We start from the raw sequence: 25949 nt of genomic DNA, 5'->3' as shown, positions 1-25949 counted from the left end.
TTTCTGGTATAACGTCCTACATGCAGACATATAATTTATTTATTGTAACAATTATTTTATCATAGTACGCGTATTATATTGAATTATCTGCAATTATTTTATGTTTTATTATTAGATTGTACAACATTATTGGTAACATAAGTATTTTTTTATTATCATTATCATCATCATCATCTCGGCCATTATTTGTTCACTGCTGAACATGAACTTCCCCCATAGACACAAGGAACAGTCCTAAACTACCTGCATCCACTGTTTTTTTTTTTAATTAACGTAAAAAATTCATACAAGCTGATGATCTATAATCGTGATGTTTGGCAAACAAATTTTGGTTGTTTTGCTACCTTTTGCACAGCCAGTACTAACAGTGTTTAACTGCTTGCTCAACACTTCCTATCCTGTGGACACAAACATAACTCTAGAGGGGGCCCGTCCAACACACTGGTGGCAAAATCGCGCCGTGTAGAGGTTTTTAATTAATACGAGTGAGCGAGGCTACGGTGGGAAATAAATCTTGCTTAATGTCCCTTTGGTCTGGTCAGGCCGGCTGGTATCTATCGATTTGGTATACAGCCTGTGAGACAGACACGAGAACTACAGTCTGTAAACCTTATCTGAATGGTAATCTTGATTTCACCTTATTCTGCTACAAAGCTTGCGTCTTCTCCAGGTATCCAAAGGTTACCTGGAGGAGATCGGTTTTATTGATAAGGTCGCCCATTGTTTTCTCACTGTGATTATTTCTTGTAATTGTTTATATTTATAATAAGTTTACTATTGTAATCTTTTGGAGGAAACAATAAAGAGTATCTATCTATCTACATATCTTTCAATTCGAAGAGAATATAATATGGCAGTAAAATTACTGGGTACCTAAGATAGAGAGGAGGGGAGAGAGAGATTTTATTTAATGGATGATAATGAAATGGTAACCCCGCCTGCAGTGTTAATATACACTGGGGGGAGTGCCATTGAGGGATGATTAGTGAGGAGGAAAAGGCAGGTCAGTTACCCTATCGTGACTAATTAAACGATAAAGTAGTCACCACAGTTTCCAGGGGGAACCACGTGGAGGTCGACCCGATAGGATATATCGATAGCAATAGGGACTAACCTCCCACAATTAAGAATCCCTTCCCCCCTAAAGGGGGAGAATGTTAGTAATGAGTCAAGTCGACCCCTCCACGTGGTTTCCCCTGAACACCACCGTGCTGAATCCCAGGTGTTTTCATCATGATGGGCTAACTGACCTGCCTTTTCATTCTCACCTATCATTTCTAACTGGTGCCCCGAAAGCGTATACTGTTAGCGCAGGCGGGTTTATAACTACAACTTCTAAAGTAATTTTTTAATATATATATTTTTTTTTATTGCTCAATAAATTTTTTTACAAATCGTTTTTAATTCCTCACGTCACCAAGGTCGGATACGTGGGACTGATACCTTTGATGTTGCAACAGGATGTGGTAGCAATACGCTTGTTGCTATTTTTGAAAACTATAATGAAAGAAATAAATTACGAATTTTGAAAATAATCTTTGAAAATAATTAACTTTTAGACTGTCGCGTTGCATGTTTTAAATGAAAATAATTGCATTATTTTCTGCTTCTGTAAGAAACGACTTTTAGCATTACTACACTACATATCGTCATAGTCGTAGAATACTGACGGATCTGACAAAGATTACATAAAAGATCCGTCAGTATTCTACGACAATGACGATATATATTTTACATAAATACATATCTTAGATATTTTACACACAGCCATCTTGTACCAAAGTAAGTAGAGCTTGTACTTTTTGCATTGAATAATGTGTTGTTTATAAATAAATCAATTTAAAGGAAATAATGATAAAATTAATATAATGGAATAATTAAATAAAACAGACTTCACGAACTAACTTAACATATTACTACCGAAAAATTATTTTATAAGTTATTTTCGTACTGTACAGACATAATAAATATTAATATTTTAAGCTATGTTTAAATGCCCAATTTTCAAGTCTAGTTTGGACATTGTACAAGTATAAAGAAATAGTTTTTACGCTTTTGTTATTAGACTATAAAAATAAAATATAGTACTAAGTTTGTAATGCAGAACAGAGATTTTATATTTCATATGATTTACGTTATGATAAACCGTCCAATAAAACTGAATTATCTACTCTCAGGCTTATAATAGAACTACTTTTTATACCCATTCATAGCAACATAGTGAATATTGATGCTGCAATCAAGCTTAGACTTGAAACTGGCATAAAAATGTTTAACAATTTTAATAATTCACTTTTTATTACTTTCATTACAAAGTACTGTGATAATATCTTTAAAGCAGTATATGGTGATTGGAAAGAGAATATGCAGGATTGTTTATTGCTTATGTACATGGTTGTTACCGGAAATTAGTCGTCACTTTTAGCTACCTATAAAAATATTACTTATTGGTGTATATAATTGTGATATTTTTATTATTGCAAAGCATTTAGGTAGGTCTTATATTATTTATACTTTTCTTTATATGTAATGTTAAAAGATAAATACTTAACATACGTCTTACGTCTTACTTAACCTGAGTTAAATAAACATAAACACAAAGAGGTAATGCTGCCAGTATCTTGGGTACACTACCTCGGTGTGGTGCGTTGGGAGATTACTTATAATTAGTATTAAGTATTTAAGGAATTGTATATTATTTTTAATTTATTAATGTGATAATATATTGAATAGACGATAAAAAAAAACATTAAAAGTTTAATTTTAAATGTAGTCGGATATTATTAAACAAGGATACTATAGAGAAAATTATAATATATAAATAAAAATAATTGATATATTTTTAAAAATAAAATTAATGATGCCACTGATAACCTAATGTCTTCAAATGACTTTAAACATGCACATTAATTTAGGGTCAAAGTATAAGTCATGATAAATCTTATGCACAAATTTGAACAAACTGAACATAATAATTTTATAAGGTTAAAAATAATTGATTTTATTATACATATATCTGTTAAATAAAACAATAATCATAACAATACTGTAATACAAAAATTAATAGAAACCATTGAACAATACTTATTTCTTAAAGGACATTTTTCTATTCATTTCATTCAACGCCAACCATTCCACGATATGGAATATTTTATGCAGTTTGCAGCAACCGTTTTGTGCAATGATAATATCAGAGCAACGTATTTTTCTGACTGAATCCTAAATAACGAAGATTTTCATTAGATAATCCATTCAGAGATATTCATCTTCAAATGCTGTTTGAGCAAACTAGATTGAATTTTCCAATTTTGAGTCCCTCTAAGCTCGCCTTTGTAGTGTATATAATTGCCTATTAAATTCTTAGAATCCGAGCTAAAACTACTTTCTTTTCCATTAAATTTGTTAGCCGAATCTAATTTCTTTTTTTGCTCTATTGAACCTTAATTATAACTTTGCCGAATTCTTAGTGTTTCTGAAATGAAAACATGTACGAATCTTACAGACGGTGTATAAAAATTAAATGTTTGTAAGTTCGATTTTTAGTAGTTTATTTGACTGAATTGAAATTGTTTACATAAACATTTTCAATTTAATAATGTTTAGTTACTATTTATTTAGACCTAATTTCTTCCACATCTGATTTTTGAAATTATTGATCGTGAAATAAACTTTATTACTCATGCTCCGTAGATGTTATTTTGATTACATTTGATTGAATTTTAAAGTAACATATTATTATTAATGTGCGGCTAGTTTGGATCTTCAATAAATGGTTACTTTCAAATTTTTAAATAACAATATTGTCTTTGTTTCAGGAATGCGACATTCCTTGAACCTCACCTTCAAGGTATAAGACGTCGCGATAGCAGGAGTTCAGACTCGGATCACGATGAACGATCGACAGAAGACGACGAGCGCTCTCTCATCCGCTGCACTCAGCGAACGAGACTACCGCCCCCTCCTCCCCCACCGCCAGACGACGAGCCCCCACCACTGAAGCCTCGAGAGTTTTTCGAAAGACTCCAGAGTCAAGCTATGAAGGAGCAAGAGAAGCAGAGGCCACGAGATACAGCTTTCAAAGACAACAGTCTATTTAGGCCGGTTGATCACGAAGGCAGTCTAGGAGATAGTCTAAGTCAGGTATGTTTTTTTCTTATTCAGTATCTAATTAGTCATTAATAAAAAAGTCATATCTGTCTGTTAAAAAGATCATATAGCAATTTGGATGATGTGCTAGAACAATTTTGTTAAACATGTACATATTTAGCAAAATTGTCATAGCACTTTCAAAATGTAATAATTTTTGACAGTGGTTTGACTCGGTGATTCCAAAAACAAAAATTTTGCTTGTCTATATAAATTTCCAACTAACTCTCCGGTAATAGAAACACCAAATTACTCCGAGTGACGGCGATGGGCTTGATCTATGTTAAGTTGGATTCTAAAATATACGGCGAAATACATATATGAATATAGCGTGTTATGTACGTATTATATTATCTATTATTCTGTTCTCCACAATGGCAACAGTCGATAAATGCCTCCAACTATCACATCAGAGATTATAATTGTAACCATATTGTTGTTATACTTCTGTTCTATCTTCTGCTATATACTTATCTGCTATTTAACATTATTTAACTACTTGAAATAAAATTTATTACATTTTAAATAGATACTTAATAATTTATATTTTAAGTTCAATTTTATTATTTCAATAATAGTAGACTGTTTGTAATCCCAAAGAGACTATTCCATATAATGTGCATCGCTTACGCGGCAGCATCAAAACATTGTATGTACAAATTCTTTAACTTCGTAAAAGTTGTAAACTAACAAACTACCGTGGAGTCCATACTACAAGGAGTATGTACGATCACTAATGAACCGTACTGCGTCCCTTTAGTCCGTGGACTAACTTTCACAAGTTAGATCTATTTGCATACCCGTATTCGTTCGAAAATTACATTACATCCCTAAATGTATTCCTGAGGCTCTAATACTTGAAAGTATATGATATTATCTGTAAAAAAAAAGAATGAATTAAAAGCATTTTTACAAATTTTGCAGTTTATATTTATGAACTTTTTTTATAAAAATATGGATACTACATTATTAATAGGATCAAAAAATTCTCTCAAGCATGATCCATGGGGATTCGAATTTATATTACTCTGCTATTCAGTGTGAGTTATGCTAACTGGGAGCACACTTATCCCGGATAGCAGAGAAATGTGGATTCTAATCCCAGCCGTTGGAAGGTAAATTTGACAACCTATTAAAATTTCACAATGCCTAAAGTTATGCATTCAAAATATTTGCAAACATAAAGACTAATAGGAAATGATCGTTTATTTTTGTCAGACCAACCAAACAAATGAATGGAAATTGTCTTCGATTCCTTTTCTGTCTTCATAAATGTAATAAAAAAATAGATGGTTGCTTTATTGACTTACTTTATTAAGTGACTCTTCAAGAAATATGAAACTCCAGTTTGTGCAAATATTGTCTGTCTTCAACAAAATATATATATAAATCTTAATTTAATCAACATTGTTGTATACTACTGTGGCCCAGTAGCAGAAAGCACGTAGCTTCTCATACATGAGTCTTTGTCAAAACGAAACAAACTTCAATTTTTTTTGTCTGGATATTTTTAATTGTACTTTCAGATATTCGTTGACTAATTTCTGATCAATTAGCATTACTAATTAAAATATATGCAATCGAGAAGTGATATTTGACTTGTATATATATGTATTATATATACCACATACTCAATTATTATTCCTTTAATAAACTGTTTAGTACCTTAACTGTTAGTTTATTATATATATATATATATATATATATATATATATATATATATATATATATATATATATATACATATTAGGATTTTTAATAAAACAAAAAAAAATAATTTATTGAACTTAGTGTTATTTTGCGGAACTCCATATCAAGAGTTAGTTGATTAGAATTATTATGTTTAATTCCGCTGCCATTAGTATGCTGCGATTTTTATTATTCTTCATCGAGTGTTGGCAGTCGTACACGCACTAATGGTAGTGGAATTAAACAAAAGAATTCTAATCAAGTAACAAATAAATAAACAAATGTAAAAATAAAATAAACAAAGCTTTTGTTTGCGATCCCGCCGGAGCGATATCGAGCAGGCGTATCGTACACATCTCTAGATACATTCCACTTTTTGTGTTCTCCTCTTCTATTTTCCTTCCATTACCATGTGAATGCGATGTTATTGCGCCGCGATAGCAATATTTTTCAATTCTCGTCGTGATTAAATTTGCGGCGATGTCAATGGACGCTTCAGTACCGGGAGCGTCGCTTTGAGATGCGATTTGTGAATCCAAATGTAACTTCGCGTAATAGCTAGCTTCTATAAAATATAATAATTTCCTTTAGAGTTCCAACGATTGTGAAGCCTTGAATGCTATGAAATTTGATTGTTGAAAATGTTATTGAAGACGGCGTATACTTTTAAAGCGACTGCTAAAGAACGAGGTTTGTCTGTATTTTTTATTTATTTTTTTTGCCTATCGACTGGGTATACTCTTGTGTTGATCTGTTACACATTTTGACGCGTTGAAAATAAAAATCGCTGTTTCAAGCAGCTTTTTTATTTTCAACCGACTTCAAAAAGTAGCTAGTTCGCAATTTAATTGTATTATTATATTTCATCATATCAGCTGTTAATAGTTCAGTGCTTAACATAAGGGGTTATTCTCTTCATATGGGGGTTTGTGGTTCTGTTTTCCGCAGTGCTGTCCGTGTTAGATATTTATTGTAAATTATATTAATTTTATAAAACATATTGTGTTAAAATGTGTACCTACATTTATTAATAAAAATCAGACTAACTACTTTAAATATAATAAAACGTTAAAATTGTTATTATACCAAATTTGGTAATAAATTATTCTTATAATGTATATAGAACACTAATTTATATTTTAATTAATTTTATAATTATTTATTATCATGATACTTAAATAAAAAGTAATGAAATTGTAAGAACCACGTGTTCTCACTGACTTGTTCACTTGAATTCGGCCTGTAGATGTAAAAGATGTCTTTTCCTCCAAAGAAGACTTGTTCAATTGATTCTTGTCCAACCGTTGAACAGAGCGGAGCTTCCTGCCGTATCAAGAGTGAACAAGTATAGTAAACCACGTGGTCATTATATAAAATATATCACAATAATTGTTGATGGAAGTCTAAAAGAAGCTATAATTAAATAAGTTTCAATGGATTGGTCAACAGAAATTGGGTATTTATGTTATATTATTTATGTTATATATACCCCACATATCATATATATATATATATATATATATATATATATATATATATATATATATATATATATATATATATATATATATAATACCACCTTATTGGAGATCCGCATGAAAAGGTACATAAAATATTTTATGAGTTAAAATATGATACATATACATACAGCTTATACATATACCTACATAAAATTTCAGCCAATTCTACTGATCGTTTATTTTATAGCATTTTATATGTGAGTCTTTAGACTGATAGAACTTTTTTATTTATAAACCGATTGAAATAAAACAAACACTAAATGTGAAGTTGGGCAAACTATAACCGCCGATTAAGCCGTTTCTGAGATTAGCGTCCATAAGCGTACAGAGAAATGGACAAAAATTCTAAAAATCATTGTTTCAGGTTCTATATTTTCTATGTACAGACAGCGACCAATTACGATTTCATTATAATGTATTGATACCAAATTACGCTTTAATATCATCATCATCGTCAGTTGTTATCTCTCCACTACTGAACATGATACAACATACATAACAACAACAGTCATAAAAAATGCTCTTGATCCATCCATCCACGATTTTACATAATGATACAAAATTGTCCAACACGCTTTATACAAATTTTTAAGTTTCAATACAAAGGTAACATAAAAGTCTCATGTTTCAGCACTTACCACATCTTTTGGCATAACATTTGCGTACAAAACACGTACGCGTGCACTCAAAACGCACTCACAGGAACCGAGTACACTCTAGGTGTAATGTCGCGCAGTCGATAGCGGCATTTGCTTTGTGTAAAGTTGAAACCTGTCTTGCACTATGTCACAAATACAATGTTAGATACAGATGTTGCATACAATTTTTAACTTTAAGTACAAATATAAGAGATTATTTACGAATAGAGTCAACCTAAATTTCGTTTAAGAGTTTTTTCTAAATACTATAATACTATTGGTAACAGTAGGTACATATTTTTTTTGTAAAGTCCATTATGTTGTTCATATTTATAGGCAATGCTCGCCATTTTCTATCAGGTTGGCCGTCAGCTTGTTTGCCATTTTAAGCATAAAATTTGTATTAAAGTTTCTAAAATATATTTGATTGTTTGTACGTGTTAATTTCAGAATTAGGAAAACGAATTAATTTTTTTATGCAACTTAGAATAGCAAGCAAGCTGACGGTTCATCTGATCGAAAGTGGTAACCGTCGCATATAGACACGAGCAGTACCATGGACTTAACAGAGTATACTGTTTCACCCAAGATACCCCCCATGCGTTGCCATTCCTGAAGACTCAGGTGTTATTCCTCTGTAACTCAGTGAAAAAGTTGACCCGTTTCTGAGGCTCGATGCTTTATCTATATAATCTAAACATATAGCATAATATTAGAAATACATTTTATCCCAATTTCCAAAAGTAAGTTACTAGTTGTAATCCAGCAGGTTACAACTAGTAACTTTATAAAACTTTAATATTACACACTCGCATAAAACGAATTATATCATAACCCTAAAACTTCGACTGCTAATAGAATTTCCCTCATTTCGGTCAACTAAAGGGTTGTAAATTTGAAATATTCATTACACCGCTCATCTGGACTCTCTACCCTTGAATTAGAGTGTTCTCAACAAAGTTAACTGCCTATTTAAACAAATGTAACGTGCGAACAACTCACAAATTCTAGAAAGTTCCGCCCATAATGTAATGGGGTTTAATGGTAATAAATGTGTAAAGGGTTGGTTTTAATGGTTATTTTAAACTATGAAAGGTATCGCGCCGCTGTTCGATGATATTATGTAGAATTACTGCTGACTATCACTCTGATGATTCACTAATGGAAAACACTGGTAATAATCCAGAGTAAACCAATAACATAGTTACATCAGGCAGATCAAGGAAGGAGTTAGTGTCGTGTCGTATCAAGAGGTGAAGAGACTCGCTGAAAATCGTAGTGAGTGGCAAGAGCTCCGCCGACAAGAGCGCAGCTCTTAAATAGGATAAATAGAATCCAATAACGGATACCTCTGTCCACACCCTTAGGGATTACAGTCGTGAAAAAGTTTTTTTTTTATATCGGCATATAGCCTGTAATATGCTATAGTAAACCTGCCCATGTTTCATCGAGCATGTTTGAATGCAATTGAATAGAAGAATTGGCAGGGGCAAGCCAACCGCTGTTACTCGGATATTAACAGTATGTAAATGAGTATGGCCAACATAAGAATGTTAAAACTTCATCACGTCCACTTTCATAATGATTGCAAATGGAATAGTAACCCGTCTGGTCATACTTAGTACACTAGAGGAATATTTGTGAAGGATTTTTTAATGAATGTTTAAAAGAATAGTAACTCCGCCTACGCTAACGGTATACACTGGCGGGACACCAGTGAGGGATGATAGGTGTAAATGAAAATACAGGTCAGTTAGCCCACCGTGATGAATACACCTGGAATTCAGCACAATGGTTTCCAGGGAGGACCACGTATAGGTCGACCTGACAGAGTATATTGTTAGCCATGGAACTGGTAGTCCGTATTATTAACAATCTCTTTCCCCCTACTTGCATGGAATTAATTAGGTCATGATCATCGTGAAATGCTGACCAGAAATTAACCACAATGGTTTTAGGAGGACCGTTAGGAGACAGTGTATATTACTTGGGATACTAGCCTCACTTATTGCCATCCCTTCCTATTATATTCATGTCAAATTAAGCATGAATAGGAACAAGTTCCATCCTCTATTATATAATCTACAGATCCCATTCAATTTGAGAGTAATGGCAGCCATAATTTCCACCTAATAAAGGTTTGAATATAAAATGCACATAACGTCCCAATAATAATTTTAATATTCACGCCAAAGTGAAAGTAAATTATGCAGGATGAATGAAAAGATGGCTTAATGAAATTCCAGGACCGCCATTTATCAGTATTTTAAAGCGTTGCGACAAAATGGATGCTCCACTCATTAATATTATAATATGAATAATCGTTTGGACAATTTAAATAAATTAGAAACTTACTCATTTATAATTAAAGTGCAGATTTAAATTTAGTATATACGCACGCATATTTTTCGATAGACAGAATTAAGCAAGTATTTTTGCAACATTAATTAGCAATCAAGCTGACGTCCTACCTGATGGATAGTGGTAACTGTCACCTATTGATGTACTGTAAAACAACAGCGATAGGAAATATAGTTATGTAAAACTTAATACTTCAATAGAACAATTTTAATACTGTAAAAACACGTCAGTAGCATACAATTTCTATTTGTTCCCCTATTTTTCTCATTTAAAATCATCTAATCTATGATATTGCGTCATAATATAAAGAAATAATAATATTTTATAATGATATAAAACTAAATACTTCAACAATATACTAGTGACTCGATAAAAACCACTGCGCAAGTTCGACATCGGCGGCGCGTAATTACTTGCATTGTAAACGTGAAATGAACTATTATTATAATACATTTCCTTCCACTCTCGATATGTACCGGCCTAATCGTTAAAAATAAAAAAGTCATCCTTAGTACTATATATACATCTACTGTATACAATTATGTTTTGTGGTTCTTACATGAAAAAGTAACAAACATTCATCAATCCATACAACGTTTCGCATTTATAATATTAATGGGATTAATTCTAAGTAAATCAATTAAGAATATATACTTTTTCAAACAAATTTTTATCTCTAATTATATATCCTTAGGGTCGAAATTTGAAAAATTCTTATTACTTATGTAGGTCATACTGTCTAAGTTTGGTATTTCTAGATTTAGTAGTTTCGACTGTACATTGACGAGTCATTCAGTCATGATATTTCTCTTTATAATGTAGTATACATTATTCTTAAAGTTTTTTTTTTAATAGTTGAAAATGGTATGGTTACCCCGCCTGCGCTAATGAGATACACTGGCGGAGCACCAGTGAAGGGTAATAGATGAGAATGAAAACAGGCCAGTTGGCCCATCATGATGAATTCATTAGGACTTAACCATGATAGTTTCCAGGGGGAACCGCGAATAGGTCGACCTGGTTGCGTATATTGCTAGCAATGGGATTCTCAGTCTCCATTACTAACAATCCCTTTCCCTTCTGTTCTTAAGGTTAGACAAATATGTACTACAATAATTACTTTACAATTCCAACATTTCCTGATTATTGATTTGTTTTATTTTTATAATGTACGAAATTTCTAGCTGGAGACAATTTACATCTTTTGAGACATGATATCTCAAAAAATTTAAATTTCAAAAGAAGGTTTTGATATGGTAATATTTTAAAAATATAGGTACATGTCTCAATTACGACATACAATACAATATACCCGAAGTTATTTGAATGATGTAACTAAAGTAAAGGGTTTCTCATTACGTCGTATTTTTGTGTATATTTTACGCGATTACTTCGACAATTATAAATATCTAAACCTTTTTAATTTTTACAATTCCTTTATGTAATCTATAAGGATTTACTTCTGGGTTTATTCTTCTTTATTCTGCGACAAACGTAACTGTAATTTTTTTCGAAATAAAATCTTTATTGTTTGCAAACCAGTATCAGCTTGTAAACTGTATTTTTTTTTTGAGGGCATTAATCGCCATAAAAAAAAAGAAAAGTATTTAATAAATAAATTCCAGGTTGGTCACAATCATTACTTTCACAAAGGGACATATAACCGGGCATTTTTTACAGCAATCATGGGGATAATGATGGCAATAACAAAGGCATAAGTTAGATGTCATGTCAATAGCAGGAATCGAACCACTGTATCCCCCTCCCCCTACTCGGTTACGAATCGGTCATTACAGTCAGGTCCCGGAATGCCAATATGGATATCGTCAATATAAATTGTTATAGGATTTATCAATCTAAGTATACGATTCTAAGAACGTTATGTTCAATATAATTCTAATAACTATTATTTCTGGTCCATAGTACTGCTCACGTCTATAGGTGACGGTTACCACTTTCCATCAGGCGGGCCGTCAGCTTGTTTGCCGTTATAAGTTGCATAAAAAAAATCTAAAAAAGCAATTTTTGTCAATCAGCTAGCTATATTCCTATTATTACTTTATTGTATACACAAAAATTCATAAAAGACTTTTCTTCTAGTAAACCCAAATTGTAAAGAAGCATCAATCTCAGCGGGTAGAGCGGTTTACAATATTATGACAATTTACAAACAAAAAGAACTGCATAGACTAAAGTTTATACATGACTAATTATATCATATTTAATCGTGTATATACATACATACATACTTACATGCGTAGACATAATTATATACTTGCACACACACACACAGACACACACGCACGCACGCACGCACGCACGCACGCACGTACGCACGCACGCACGCACGCATTTATTTATATGTACAAATAAATAAATTTACCACTTATTACATTTTACCTAACACTTATTATTGCTTAAAAATATGATAGATACCGGGGTAAAAAGGAGCTCATGTTCTTCTCCGTCTCATATTGTACGTATATACTAAATTTCATAATAATTGCTTAAACCGTTAAGGCGCTATAAGTTACCAAAGGAATAAACTTACTTTCACATACAGTATTAATAAGAATCACTTATGGATGCATGTCATATACCAGCATAGACCTAGACTGACCTATAATGATCAGTTATATCTGATAGGTAGTGTTTTATCCGAGAGAAGAATCAAACGACTCTAGTACCGACGTTATGCAATGCATACAAGTAAATGACCGCATGAAACTTGGCGTGAATATAAATAGATGATTGATCGATGATGTTGATTGTTGACACTTGACGGCATTTTAAGTTTATAATTACTATAAAATCTCTTATTCTACCTGTTTATTCAACATTTTTATGTGTAAATGAATTTTTAATAGATGGATAATTTTACCTGTCCTGTTTTGCCTTTGTACAAAAGAATTGACGTGAATTTACTGGGTACAGAGGAATAACACATGAGTCCTCAGGAATGGCTACGCATGGGGGTATCATGGGCGAAACAGTATACTCTGTTATGTCCATGGTACTGCTCATGTCTATAGGCGATGGTTACCACTTTCCATCAGGTGGGCCGTCAGCTTGTTTGCCATTCTAAATTGTATAAAAAAAAAAAAATTGGAGACAGGTAATGCCTATACAAAATATTATTTCTTTTAAAAATACATACAACAAAAATTATATAATAAAATACACTTTATTATGAAAGTTAAGTGATCTTTTTTTAATTACTAATTCATGTAAATAAACATCCACTAATGTTAAACTACGACAACTTTATCTTATCAGATAAAGGAAGTCTCAGTGACCGTGACAATCGGTACGCACTTGCGTCCGTACTCTTATTGATTTCTAACATCCCCTTGTGACTCATCTGCTGCACTTTCACCCCTGGCCCAGCACCCCCCATCGACCCCTCACCGCAAACTGTTTGCTTACTTTGATTGGTCTTGAAGAAACTAAACTCACAACAAGATTGTGAAGCAATAAAATGCTTTTATGCTTTTCCCCATTCCGTTTTGAGTTTGCTCGTTAAAAATTGTAATGAAAGGTACAACATATTATAAAATAAATTCAAATTTATAGCTTTCAACTTAAGAAAGGTATTTCTAAATATTTTTTATATTAAATATTTACTAAGAGACTTAAAAGCAATTGCTAGAGTACTTTATATATGTATATATAAAGTGAATTTTACCGTAGTATACAGACGACGCCAACAAGCACGCGAATTACTTATAAAATTGTTTGTTCTAACTTTGAATAAGTCAACTACTAAGTCAATTTCGAATTTCGAAATATAAGTTTATTATAAATATAGGTTTTCAATACGGTTGTATTTTTTTTAATGTTTGTTTGTTACCTCATAACACGGTCAATTGTTTACCGATTTGTATTTCTTTATCTGAAAACATACGCTTACAGATTAGTGCCATGCACATTTCATAAAAATCGATTCAGTACTTACTAATATTTTAAATTAAAATATCTAGTATTGCCACAATGGAACTCTTATTTTTTTTTTTTTTTGTAGAACACAAATCTTAATTATACATCGAAAACATTTGCTAAGAAAGGATTGTTGAATATTTCAACTAATATTACCCGTTAAAAGTCACTGGCCACGTGTTACTTGAATATTATATTGTACTCGTAGCACAATTTCCTCTTATAAAAAGGAGATCCAGAAAAACTATACATAAATACGCTATAACGTTCAAATATAAATAGATATTTTTTTTTTTGTTTAAAAAGTAATAAAAAGGAGGATGCATAATTTTTAAATACTGTGCACACACTCTTCACCAGAATCTGGCGTATAAAATTTATTTACCTCTGCTTTGAACACAAAAACCGAATGTCATAAAATATTTTACAGTAACAACATATATAGTTATTAATAATACATATATTAATTATACAAATTACAAATAATCCAGCCAATTAATTGTGTCACATTATATTTAAGTTTTAAAATAATTAAAATATTCATTAATTGAGTAAAAACATTTTTCGTTTTAGCCATCTATTCAGTTGTATTATAAATATTTTTAAGTTAGTTTATTATAAAAGTAACAGTTGGTGTACAGTAGGCATTTCTGTAATACAAAGTTGTAGTTTTATAAAGTAGTACTAATTTGTGAGGAGTCCTTGTGTTAAAAGCACATAAGTCATTTTCCTTTCTAAATTAATGCAAACGTGTTCTGACGAATATATTATTGTATAATATATAAACAACGTAAACTTTTTCCACTTCCCCCCGACTCGCTACCGAATCTCCATAGCCAATTTCCATTCAACCGTGACATCGGCTAAGTAACCTCATTAAAAGTTCCCTATTCCGGCACTGAGTCACAGGTGGCGGTGGTGAACGCGTAAAACGCTTTCCGCATTTGGTATAGCGCAGCACGTGCGACCACTTCGCACTTAGTTCACAACTCGTGAACTCGACTGTTACACGACACTAAACGTCATGGGCTTGTATATTTTTATGAGAGTCGTCTAGTGTGCGATACAGCTGCGTCTTAAGAGATTAAAGATATTTGTGAGCACAGAGGCCTAGTACGAAATAACTCGGAAACTTCGAAAGTTCGAGCGTTCGATAATTGCGCAAATGTTTTACAGTTAACGGCCGTTTTAATTTGAAATCAAAATTCGAAATATATTTTGACCTTAGATTTAAGAGGAAGCAGCTTAATTTTTTCCAATAATTTTGCATGGTAAACAGTTATGAGTGTTTCCTTTATAACTTCTATATTTATTTTGTTTTATAATTTTTGCATCCTTTTAATGCGTAACAATTAATTTTATTTATTAAATAATTAAAGACAGATACGTCAACATACATTATGTGCGTAAGTATATAGAACACATAAAAAACGAGTAAATGTCAAATTAGCAAACAAAAAGTTTACCCGTTTTTGGGGGTCGACGCTCTGTCTATACATGTATAATCTAAGATTTTGTCATTTCCGAAATTATTACGAATTTAACGATACTAACAATAATCGAAATTTTAAAATAATATATGCAGTTTTTACTAAAAGTGGCATAATGGCATAACTACCAATATGGCCAAAAGTTGGTTTTGGTGATCTTACAGTAGATGTTAGTTTTAAGAAATCTGAAATGTATCCCAAAGTCAGTACTTAAAAATCTGTACTCTAAATCATGTAATGAAATCATATTTTGGAACTAGAAATCTTGATCAAAGAACCCATACCTTAACTTTTCAGAACTTCTCAACATATATGACAGTTCCTTCGTACACCCCATTTCTCATTTTGCATCAAAGGAATTTGTAATTGCAATGTAACTTTTCGCATAAATCGAACTCCGACTCGAAAATGTGATGCCATTGTGTTATAAAATACACCTTCGGCGACAACGAAGGTCTGAAAGTCTATTGTAGTATATAATTCATTGCTGCATAGCGCCCGCAGTAAAATTGTTTGATACCGTAGCAAAACTTGGCAATTGTTTGTTCAGTGCTATATTTTCATATAACTTTTCAAATTCTTTAAAAAAAGTTTCAAACGCTTTCTCTGTATTTGAATTTATTGCAATTTCTTTGGGTTTTTATTTTGTAATGGATGATAATGGAATGGTAACTCCATCTGCTGCTATACGTAGTCACTAGTGTGTCAGTAGCCAGCGTATACCGTGCTGGCGAGGCACATATATATATATATATATATATATATATATATATATATATATATATATATATATATATATATATATATACTTCTATTCACTTTGGAATTCAGCACGATGGTTTCCAGGGAGGACCACGTGGAGTTCGACCTGACAGGGTATATTGTTAGCAATGGGATGGATAGTAGTCCGTGTTACTAACAATCCCTTTCCCCCCTTAATTTCTTTGGTTACGTAGTGATATTTTTTTACTATTAAAGGGTCCCACGCTTGATCACGGATCTCAGCTAATGGTAAGCGAAGATGTTATTAATGACTTTAGGTTAGGTACTTTTAAATTCGACATTTGACATTAATAGTGTTAGGTGTCGAATTTAAAAGATAAAAGGAATTTATCAATGGATTAAAAGTACTTCAACAGTGATTAAAAATATGATATGATTGACAAGTATTGTTAGGAATATGGGCTTAAGAATTGAAAGTTTATTTGAATGCAACTTCAATTACGAAACAAATTCTATTACTAGATACTAGCAATTACCCGTGGCTTCGGCCGCGTATACGGAATATGTCGATTGACTATGAGTCTATCTCTGAAGCTATATAGCGCAGCTATAATTATATAAAGTTTTAACTATTGTGCATTAAAATTTAAATAATTAACTAAAATAAAAAAAAATCATAAAATCTTAGTCGTGTTGTCTGGCATAGAATAAGCCACCCCTTCTTTTCCCTTCTTGTGTGTAGTAAAAGGCGACTAAAGGAACTTAAAGGTCGTAAGATGAACAACAGCGTCCGTCTTAAAACATGATCAAATCTTAACTGCGGTTACCAAACCGATTGTCAAACGTGGCAACTACTGCCAAAACTGGAGGTCTACGTTCATCAGTGGACAGTTGACGGCTGATGTGATGATAATGATAATATAAAAGTTTAAATAAAATAAATGTCATAAAATCTAAGCCTTTTCGTGGCTACACATACATAGAGATACTGCGTATTTTAAAATTAATATTAGAAATTTAAAAATGATTTAATAGTGATTACATTGTTAAGGTTTGTCTGAAAGAGATTGCTTAGCGATAAGACCACCTTTTGTATCATTTCCCATTACAATTAAATGTATTTACTATTTTATAAATGGTGCAATAAAGTGTAATATAAAAAAATAAATTATCAGGAAGTCTAAATATACTTATGTCTATAACAACACACGTTGAGACACTGCATGCTTTGCTTACACTGTGCGCTGATAACCCATTGTCGTGCATGATTCATTGCGGCAATACGACGCTATTATTGTTACCAATCGTGAAATTAATTTCCCGTACAGATCCAGTTTTCGGCTTATAATTGTCACGTTAAACCGCAAATTGCCACCTATTAATATTGTCACGCCGTTTGTTCTCGTGAACAAAGCTGTAGTCGCTTTTATTAAAACAATTAATTGGATATAGCGGTTTTATTAATTTTTTTAGAGTAACAATTGCTTTATCTAAGAAATAAACTCACGACAAGGGTAACCCTTACGTGAGCTTATTTCTATCCTTTAATGACAAATGTTTCTAAACTGTCTTCGTTATACTTACATACATTCTATTTAATAAATTTTACTCTTTTAATGCTAGTATTTAAAACCTTAAAATTGGTGTTATAAAAATTTAAATTCCACATTTTTTAATAATATATTATTTGCATTTATTTCTTTATTTAATTATAATTAATAATGTTTATTAAAAGATTTATACATTGGAGTATATACAATACATAATCGTGTACTTCTATATTATAATTGATTTTTATACCGCGAATGTGGCCAACAAGCATACAGCCCGTCTGATGGTCAATGTAGTCAGTAGACGCCTGTCACAACTGGTCATTCTAATAAACTAAATGTATGTGTGACCATTGGTAGTAATAGTGGTGGTCAATCTTCGAGTGTTGGCAGTCACATACATACTGATGACAGCAGAATTAAACAAAATATTTTTTTAAATAAATAACTAATTATTTGACTGAAAAAATTTTTATTGTAGAATTTATTACACTAAAATTGGCGAACTAATAATGCGGGTGCTAATAGTGGCACGCATTAAATTTGTTGCGTGCAAATTAATTAAGAGATATTTAAAAAATCTGGTGACAAATATAGGATGTTATATTAATTATATTTATATTTTGTATTTATTCATCTAAATTACTAAATTCTTTAAAAATACTTCTTAATTACATTATTATTTAGTTTTTTTTTTTATATCACGAAGGTGACAAACAGGCATACAGCCCATCTGGTATTAAACAGTCACTATAGCTTATAGACGTTTGCAACACTAGGGGTATCACGTGCGCGTTGCCGATCCTAAAAAAAACCTTAATGAAGAACCCTGTATTTATTTTATATAAAATGGCACGATTTTATACCAGAGGGAGACTTTGTACAAAAGTCGTTTGCTTGGGTACCTCTGTCCCATTCGTGTTTCAACCGTAAAGCAGTTGTGTTTGCATGGCTGTGTTTCGGTTTGAAGGGTGGGATATGGCGTGAATTTACAGGGTACAGAGGAATAACATCTGAGTCCTCGGGAATGGCAACGCATGGGGGTATCATGAGCGAAACAGTATACTCTGTTATGTCCATGGTACTGCTCATGTCTATAGGCGACGGTTACCACTTTCCATCAGGTGGGCCGTCAGCTTGTTTCCCATTCTAAGTTGTATAAAAAAAGACTTAACAAAAGATCGCCATACTTGGATTAAAGGAAAACTATGTTTTAGGGACTATGAGCCAGCAAAATTTCTTTACCATTTTATATAAAACTATTGTTATTCTACAATCAATAGGCTGTTTTCTAATTAAGACAATAAATATTAACAAATCAGTAGAGATTGACAGAGTAAAAACTGACTTAAATAAAAACTGCTTAATAGCAGTTTCTAATACAAACATGAGAATGCAGGACTTGAATTAATTTTCTCGGCTCAACCACAACATCTTGCTAGTAATTTATTCTCTCCTATTAGCAAAGGAAATTTTCCTCCAAACGTAGAAAGCTTCTGCATTAAGATTACAGAATTAAATTGAATGTTAGCAACAGAAATTAATGTTGTTTTCTTGTAAAATTTTAAAACGAAATTCAAATTTATATAATCTTTATTCAAATAGACTTGTTTACAGGCATTTTTAAATCGTAATTTTTTTTTTTAAATCTACTGCAGGGTTTTTCTATGGGTGAAAATGGTATGGTAACCCCGCCTGCGCTAACGGGATACGCTGGCGGAGCACCAGTGAAGGGTGATAGGTGAGAATGAAAACAGGCCAGTTAGCCCATCATGATGAATTCTTCAGGAATTAACCATGATAGTTTCCAGGGAGAACTACTAGCAATGGGATTCTCAGTCTCCATTACTAACAATCCCTTTCCCCCACCTGTGTTATGTTGGGCAGATACAACATTTGTACAAAACAGATAATTAGAAATAATGGCTACGAATTTAGTAGATTTTAATTTGAATCGCGCGGCGATAAATAATGTACGAGATTTCGTGTTAATTAACGCCCCTCCACGATGAATATTAATATCACTGGGGGTTGAAACTTGCGAATCTTTTTAACTGCGTCGATTACGTTGTTTCATTTATGACAGACATAACATTTACACATGAATACATATTAAACTTTAATGTGTATTTTATTTACATAAAATACAAGCGAAATTTATGAATTTTACATACAAAATAATGTATGAATCGTAATCAAATTTAGCGTTAATTCGCCATTCGTATGCATTCATCCTTTCGATACGTAGAAAGGCTTTTTTATTTTCTTTTTATACTTCATAAATAATTCGTTATTTTTACGAATTACAGGTATATTACATGTAATTCGTAAAAATGTAATTTTTAATATTACAAGGAATTTCTATACTTGATATTATGAATAACATTTTACTTAAGGAGCATAAAACATGGTTTAATTGAGTTTTTTATACAAAACTCAAAACATGTACCGTAACTGCACGAAAATGTGTCTAATTGAGAGCATTGGTTGAAGGCAAAATATGGATCAGGCCTTGTTTAGATACTAATGTTTTTTTTTTATACAACTTAGAATGGCAAACAAGCTGACGGCCCACCTGATGTAAAGTGGTAACCGTCGCCTATAGACATGAGCAGTACCATGGACATAACAGAGTATAATGTTTCGCCCATGATACCCCCATGCGTTGCCATTCCTGAGGACTCAGGTGTTATTCCTCTGTACCCAGTAAATTCACGCCATATCCCACCCTTCAAACCGAAACACAGCTATGCAAACACAACTGCTTCACGGTAGAAACACGAATGGGACAGAGATACCCAAGCAATCGACTTTTATACAAAGTCTCCCTCTGGTATGTGCTGGGCATAATTTATAATTTTGTGGCATAATTTCATATAAATTACATGTGATTTATGCGAAAATTCTTAACAGATTTTTGATGAATTATTTTTAATACAAAAATTTTGTCTACATTGATACAGATCATAAATATGAAATAACAATCGAATTCCGCTAGTGAATAAGTAGTAATTCATAGTAATATAGCCACCATAGGCTTGCCAGACGGCTTGGTATAGTTTTATTTTGACTTTTCTGATTCGATTAACACATCTTGGCAGTGAAAAGAAATACGAGTACAATCTATTATTGTATACCCCCACCCATCGATTAAACTTCTCCTCTCAATCTTTTACCATCTCAGCTATCAATCTTTGGAATGTACTGCCTATTGATATCAAAAAGTCCCTAACCAAATTTTGCTTCAAAAAGTCCCTTCGTGAACATTACTTCAATTTATCACAACAATAAAAAGCCTTAATCTGTCATGTAATTAGTTATTATTTATATATTTATTAATTTAATATATACCATGTATGGTTATTTATATATGTATTGTGGTTATTTATTTATGTGTGTATATTTTTTGTATGTCTATATGATTGTATGTTTATTTATCATAAATTGTTATCTCTTAAAATATTTATTTAATTTGCTATTTTCTTAAATCTGTGCACCGCATATTTGCTCTCTCTGTTGGCGTGGTGGTTGACTGGTAGAGAATGCCATCAGGCCTGTACACATTTTTCAATGTGTGCAAAAGTATAAATAAATATGCCAAATATTGAAATCATCATCATTATCATCATGTACTTGTATTCTTCATCACAACACGTAAATTATATCTACCGAAGTCTAAAATTATAGAACTCATCCCAAACGAAATGATTAAAAGAGACCACGATCCTTTTCTATTATAAAAAAATACACTCGCACACCCAACTGGACATATTTTGACGATATTACGAGGACCTGTATCAACTTTCCTGAAGGGCACTGACCGCATATTATAAAAAGGGATAACTTTTACATATAAACAACGCACCATACGCAACTATAACGGGAATGTATGCGGAATATATGAAATTGCGCCTTTGTACAGAACCTTTGCGGGGAAATCGGGTAATAACATTTCCAAGTTCTTGAACAAAGACCCGCTTTCCGTTTGAAGCGAACGCTGTGAAAATACTTCGCGAAATATTGCTACCGAACTTTGGGTTTATACGAAAAATGTATCAAACTTGTGGTTATTCTTGTTTTTATGTTTTATTCGAATAAGTATCTAGAGTAACTTTTTTTTTTTTTTTTTAATTAAACATAAACGCTAAAAATAAAATTTAAATAAGAAGTGTAATAATAAATGAAATAAAACTTATATTAATCTAAAGTAATAAAAATTTAACTTTACGATATCTGTTACATATTTTTATATATATATAAAAAATATATGATAATGTTTTAATAAGATCAATAGAAGGCCAAAACAATATTTTTTACAACTTACCAGTCTGTCTGCCTGTTAGTTCTTAATTAAATGGGGTTTCCACAGTGTAATACTGAAGGTTAACTTAAAAACTAGTATATTTTTTATCTTTTTTATCTATAAATAGTCTGCTTCATTAATGTGCCTACTTCTGAAATCCACGCGTAAAAAAAGAGTTAGAAATTGAGAAGAGAGAGTTTAGATGATGCGAACAAAAAATATAAAATAAAAGGTTAAAATTTCAAATTATTTTAATATACAATACGAGAATGTATGTAACTGTTTAACGTTAATTGCTTTGTATTGTAGTTTTTTTTAATGGGTGAGAATAAAATACTAATCCCGCCTGCGCTATCGGTATACGCTGGCTAAGCACCAGAGAAAGATGACAGGTGAAGATGAAAACAGGTCATTTAGCCCCTCATGATGATTTTAACGGTAATTAACTGCGACTGTTTCCAGGAGTAATCGCAAGGAGGTCGACCTGACAGAGTATTTTGTTAGCAATGGGGCTGTTAGACCCCATTACTAACAAATTACAAACCTTTCTCCCGCTCTGTACCGACTCACTTTTTTGCAATTACTTTTTATGCAACTTAGAATGGCAAACAAGCTAACGGCCCATCTGATGGAAAGTGGTCACTGTCGCTTATAGACATGAGCAGTACCATGGGCATAACAGAGTATACCGTTTCACCCATTATACCTCCCATGCGTTGCCATTCCTGAGGACTCAGGTGTTATTCCTCTGTACTATGTAAATTCACTGCCATATCCCACCCTTCAAACCGAAACACAGCCATACAAACAACTGCTTCACGGTAGAAATACGAATGGGACAAAGGTACCCAAGCAAACTACTTTTGTACAAAATCTCCCTCTGTACAGCAAGTGTATGTATTATGGCGTTTCGAATCATATGGAAGCATTATGAGTTTGTACAACATTTGAAAGGGACATGAATTTGTATGTACGTATAATTGACTTCCCCACAAACAAAATATTCTACGTATATTTACGTTGTTATGATAAGCCCACCGTGCGGGCTTTGAGCCCCTAAGCCCTCCCATTACCCCCATTCAGGCGCATCAGTTATGGACAGTTTAATTAATGCAAACAGTAGTCTAATTGTAATATAAATATTTTATTTTTATGTACTTATTAACCTACTTCAAAAATGAGTAGATTCTCAATATGATTGTTTTTTTTTTGTATGCAGTACGTACCTATGTGATATTATCATCATCATCATCATCATATCATCAGTTATTGTGATGGTTATAAGGTTTTTTTTTATCGAATAAGTTTAGTCCCTATATTGGCCACATACATTTTTTTTATAGTTTTTAGATACAATATTGAGATAATTATATTTGTTACAGCTTATATTATTAGAATTTTAAAATAAAAAAGCTTCAATTAAGAAATTTTAAAAAGGATTATCAATTCGATATATTTTTAGGTGTATTATTTTGATAATTTTCGAAATTGATAGAGTTTATCTCTGTATTGGTCCCATATTGTGATACCCCTGGTGTTGCAGGCGTCCATAACTCCAATAACCGTTTACCACGAGACGGGCTGTATGCTTGTTTGCCATCTTCGTTGTATAAAAAAAATTACATTTACATTTTATATTGATATAAAATCACAACTATTTATATTGCCTCTTTATTTTTAATTGTTATATGAAGCTGAATTATATAGAATAAAAAAAAGAAAGTATTTTCATACCCTCACCTCTTTGGTCACTGTAAAATTTTTAGGCCATATACATATCACATAATATTTTATTTGATATAAAATAATTGTTCTGCAATTGGACTTGAAATTGGACTACTGCTATTAATTTTACTATAAAGCGATACCTTTCTTGTTTTAAAGGGACTTGCTGATATTTACCTATTACACTTCAACCAAGGGTTTAGTAATTAGCGAAGCGTTTTCACTTTGTAGCTCCTATGTGCTATTATGATTGTAATATAGAGAGGGCTCCTTTGGGGTTTGGGAGTCTTTCTAAATGGCTTAAAGTTGAATGGAACATTTTAATAGGTGCAGAATTAATTCAGTTCACATGAATGTTATTTTATATAGCTAGATGTATAATAGATAAAAAAGTATTTGTATCAACTGAGATACAAATACATTTTTTTTTAAATAATCTTTCAGGAAATTTAATACTCTTAAATACCTAATAGCCAGGGGGAGAATCTCCTAATTGCCAGAAGGAGACTGTACAAAAGTCGTAGAGTCGTTCAGGCGAGAATGAAAAGGTAGGTCAATTAGCCCATCGCAATGAATACACATGTAATTCAGCATGATGGTTTCCAGGGGGACCAAGTGGAGGTTAACTTGACTGAGGACATTGCTAGCAATGTCCCTTCCGACCTGATAGGGTATATTGCTAGCAGTGGGTCTGTTAGACCAAAGTGGTCTAACAGCCTAACCCCTTTCCCAAAGTTTCATATTGGAACACAATATTCACTTAAATTTTATTTCCACTATTTCAGAGTCGCGAAAGTTTATCATCTGACGGCGAGGGTGCACGGGGCGACTGCTCATCAGTGGACTCCTCAGGATCGGGGTCTGAAGAACAACCGCCATGCGACATCGGGCTCTTGGAACGGTTGATCAGGACGCACCCCGTTTGGTTCCTACCCGGCATACAGAGGGCGGGAGCGTTCCATCTGTTGCAAGGGAAAGAGGAAGGGGTAAGTTTTAACTATTTATTTATGCAACATTTTTAAATTAATATTTTCTAAGTTCTAGAAATTACTTAATATTTACAAAATCGATGAATAGATCATTCTTATATCTTATGGGACACTATAAGACCCTATAGGAACCCATAGGACTTTATTATTGCACCAATAGTGTCTGTCAGTACATAGTAGCTTTCTTTTACATGTAATTAGATAGACACTGGAAATTCATACAATGTTGACTGTAGATTAACAATTCTACCCCCGAAGGCAGAGGAAGTAATAAAAGCTTAAAATACAAACGAAGGGCAACAATTTGTTTGTGTTTATTATTTGTAAAATGTCTAAAAAAGCCCTAGAGGCTTTGAGTAGATAATTAATATATATATATTTGGCTGTATAGAATGTAATCGAAATTGTTGGCATCATTTTAAGAAATATTTTACCAGTATATTTTGAGATTTTGTTCTAAAAAAAATTACTTTATTCGTAACAAAACCAGTTAGTTTGATTTAAAACTGAACTGCTGAATTGATTCTGATAAAAGTTCTGTGGGATCAATCTGTAAGTATAATGTTTTAGAAAAAAAAAATCCAAATTGGTTTATATTTAACAGTTATTAGTTAGTTATAACTTTAAAAAATACATTTGAATTGAAAACCTCCTTTTAGAAGTCAGTTAAAATCCTAGTTAAAAATATGGGTCGATATATCTATCTATCTATCTTATTTAAGAGCTGAGCTCTTGTCGGTGGAGCTCTTGCCACTCACTACGATTTTCAGCGAATCTCTTCACCTCTTGATACGACACGACACCAACTCCTTCCTTGATCTGCCTGATGTTACTATGCCTTGGTCTCCCTCTTCCCCTGCTTCCTTCTATCTTACCCTC

General features: G+C 32.3%; 1 protein-coding gene across 10 annotated transcripts in view; it reads left to right on the top strand.

Annotated features, from left to right (window-relative positions):
• LOC113509955 (protein sprint) overlaps positions 1–25949 on the top strand; it is a 365904-nt gene that overhangs the window by 311564 nt on the left and 28391 nt on the right. For all 10 annotated transcript variants that reach the window (XM_052894346.1, XM_052894340.1, XM_052894344.1 and 7 more), the window contains 2 exons: positions 3816–4140; positions 24867–25067. In XM_052894346.1, the coding sequence (XP_052750306.1) occupies positions 3816–4140; positions 24867–25067 (526 nt within the window). The remainder of the gene's footprint in view (positions 1–3815; positions 4141–24866; positions 25068–25949) is intronic.

The sequence above is a fragment of the Galleria mellonella genome, unplaced genomic scaffold (assembly GCF_026898425.1).
Source record: "Galleria mellonella isolate WM207_F2 unplaced genomic scaffold, CSIRO_AGI_GalMel_v1 utg21, whole genome shotgun sequence".
Taxonomy (NCBI): domain Eukaryota; kingdom Metazoa; phylum Arthropoda; class Insecta; order Lepidoptera; family Pyralidae; genus Galleria; species Galleria mellonella.
The sequence above is the reverse complement of the archived record's forward strand: the minus strand, read 5'-3'. Positions and strand labels throughout refer to the sequence as shown.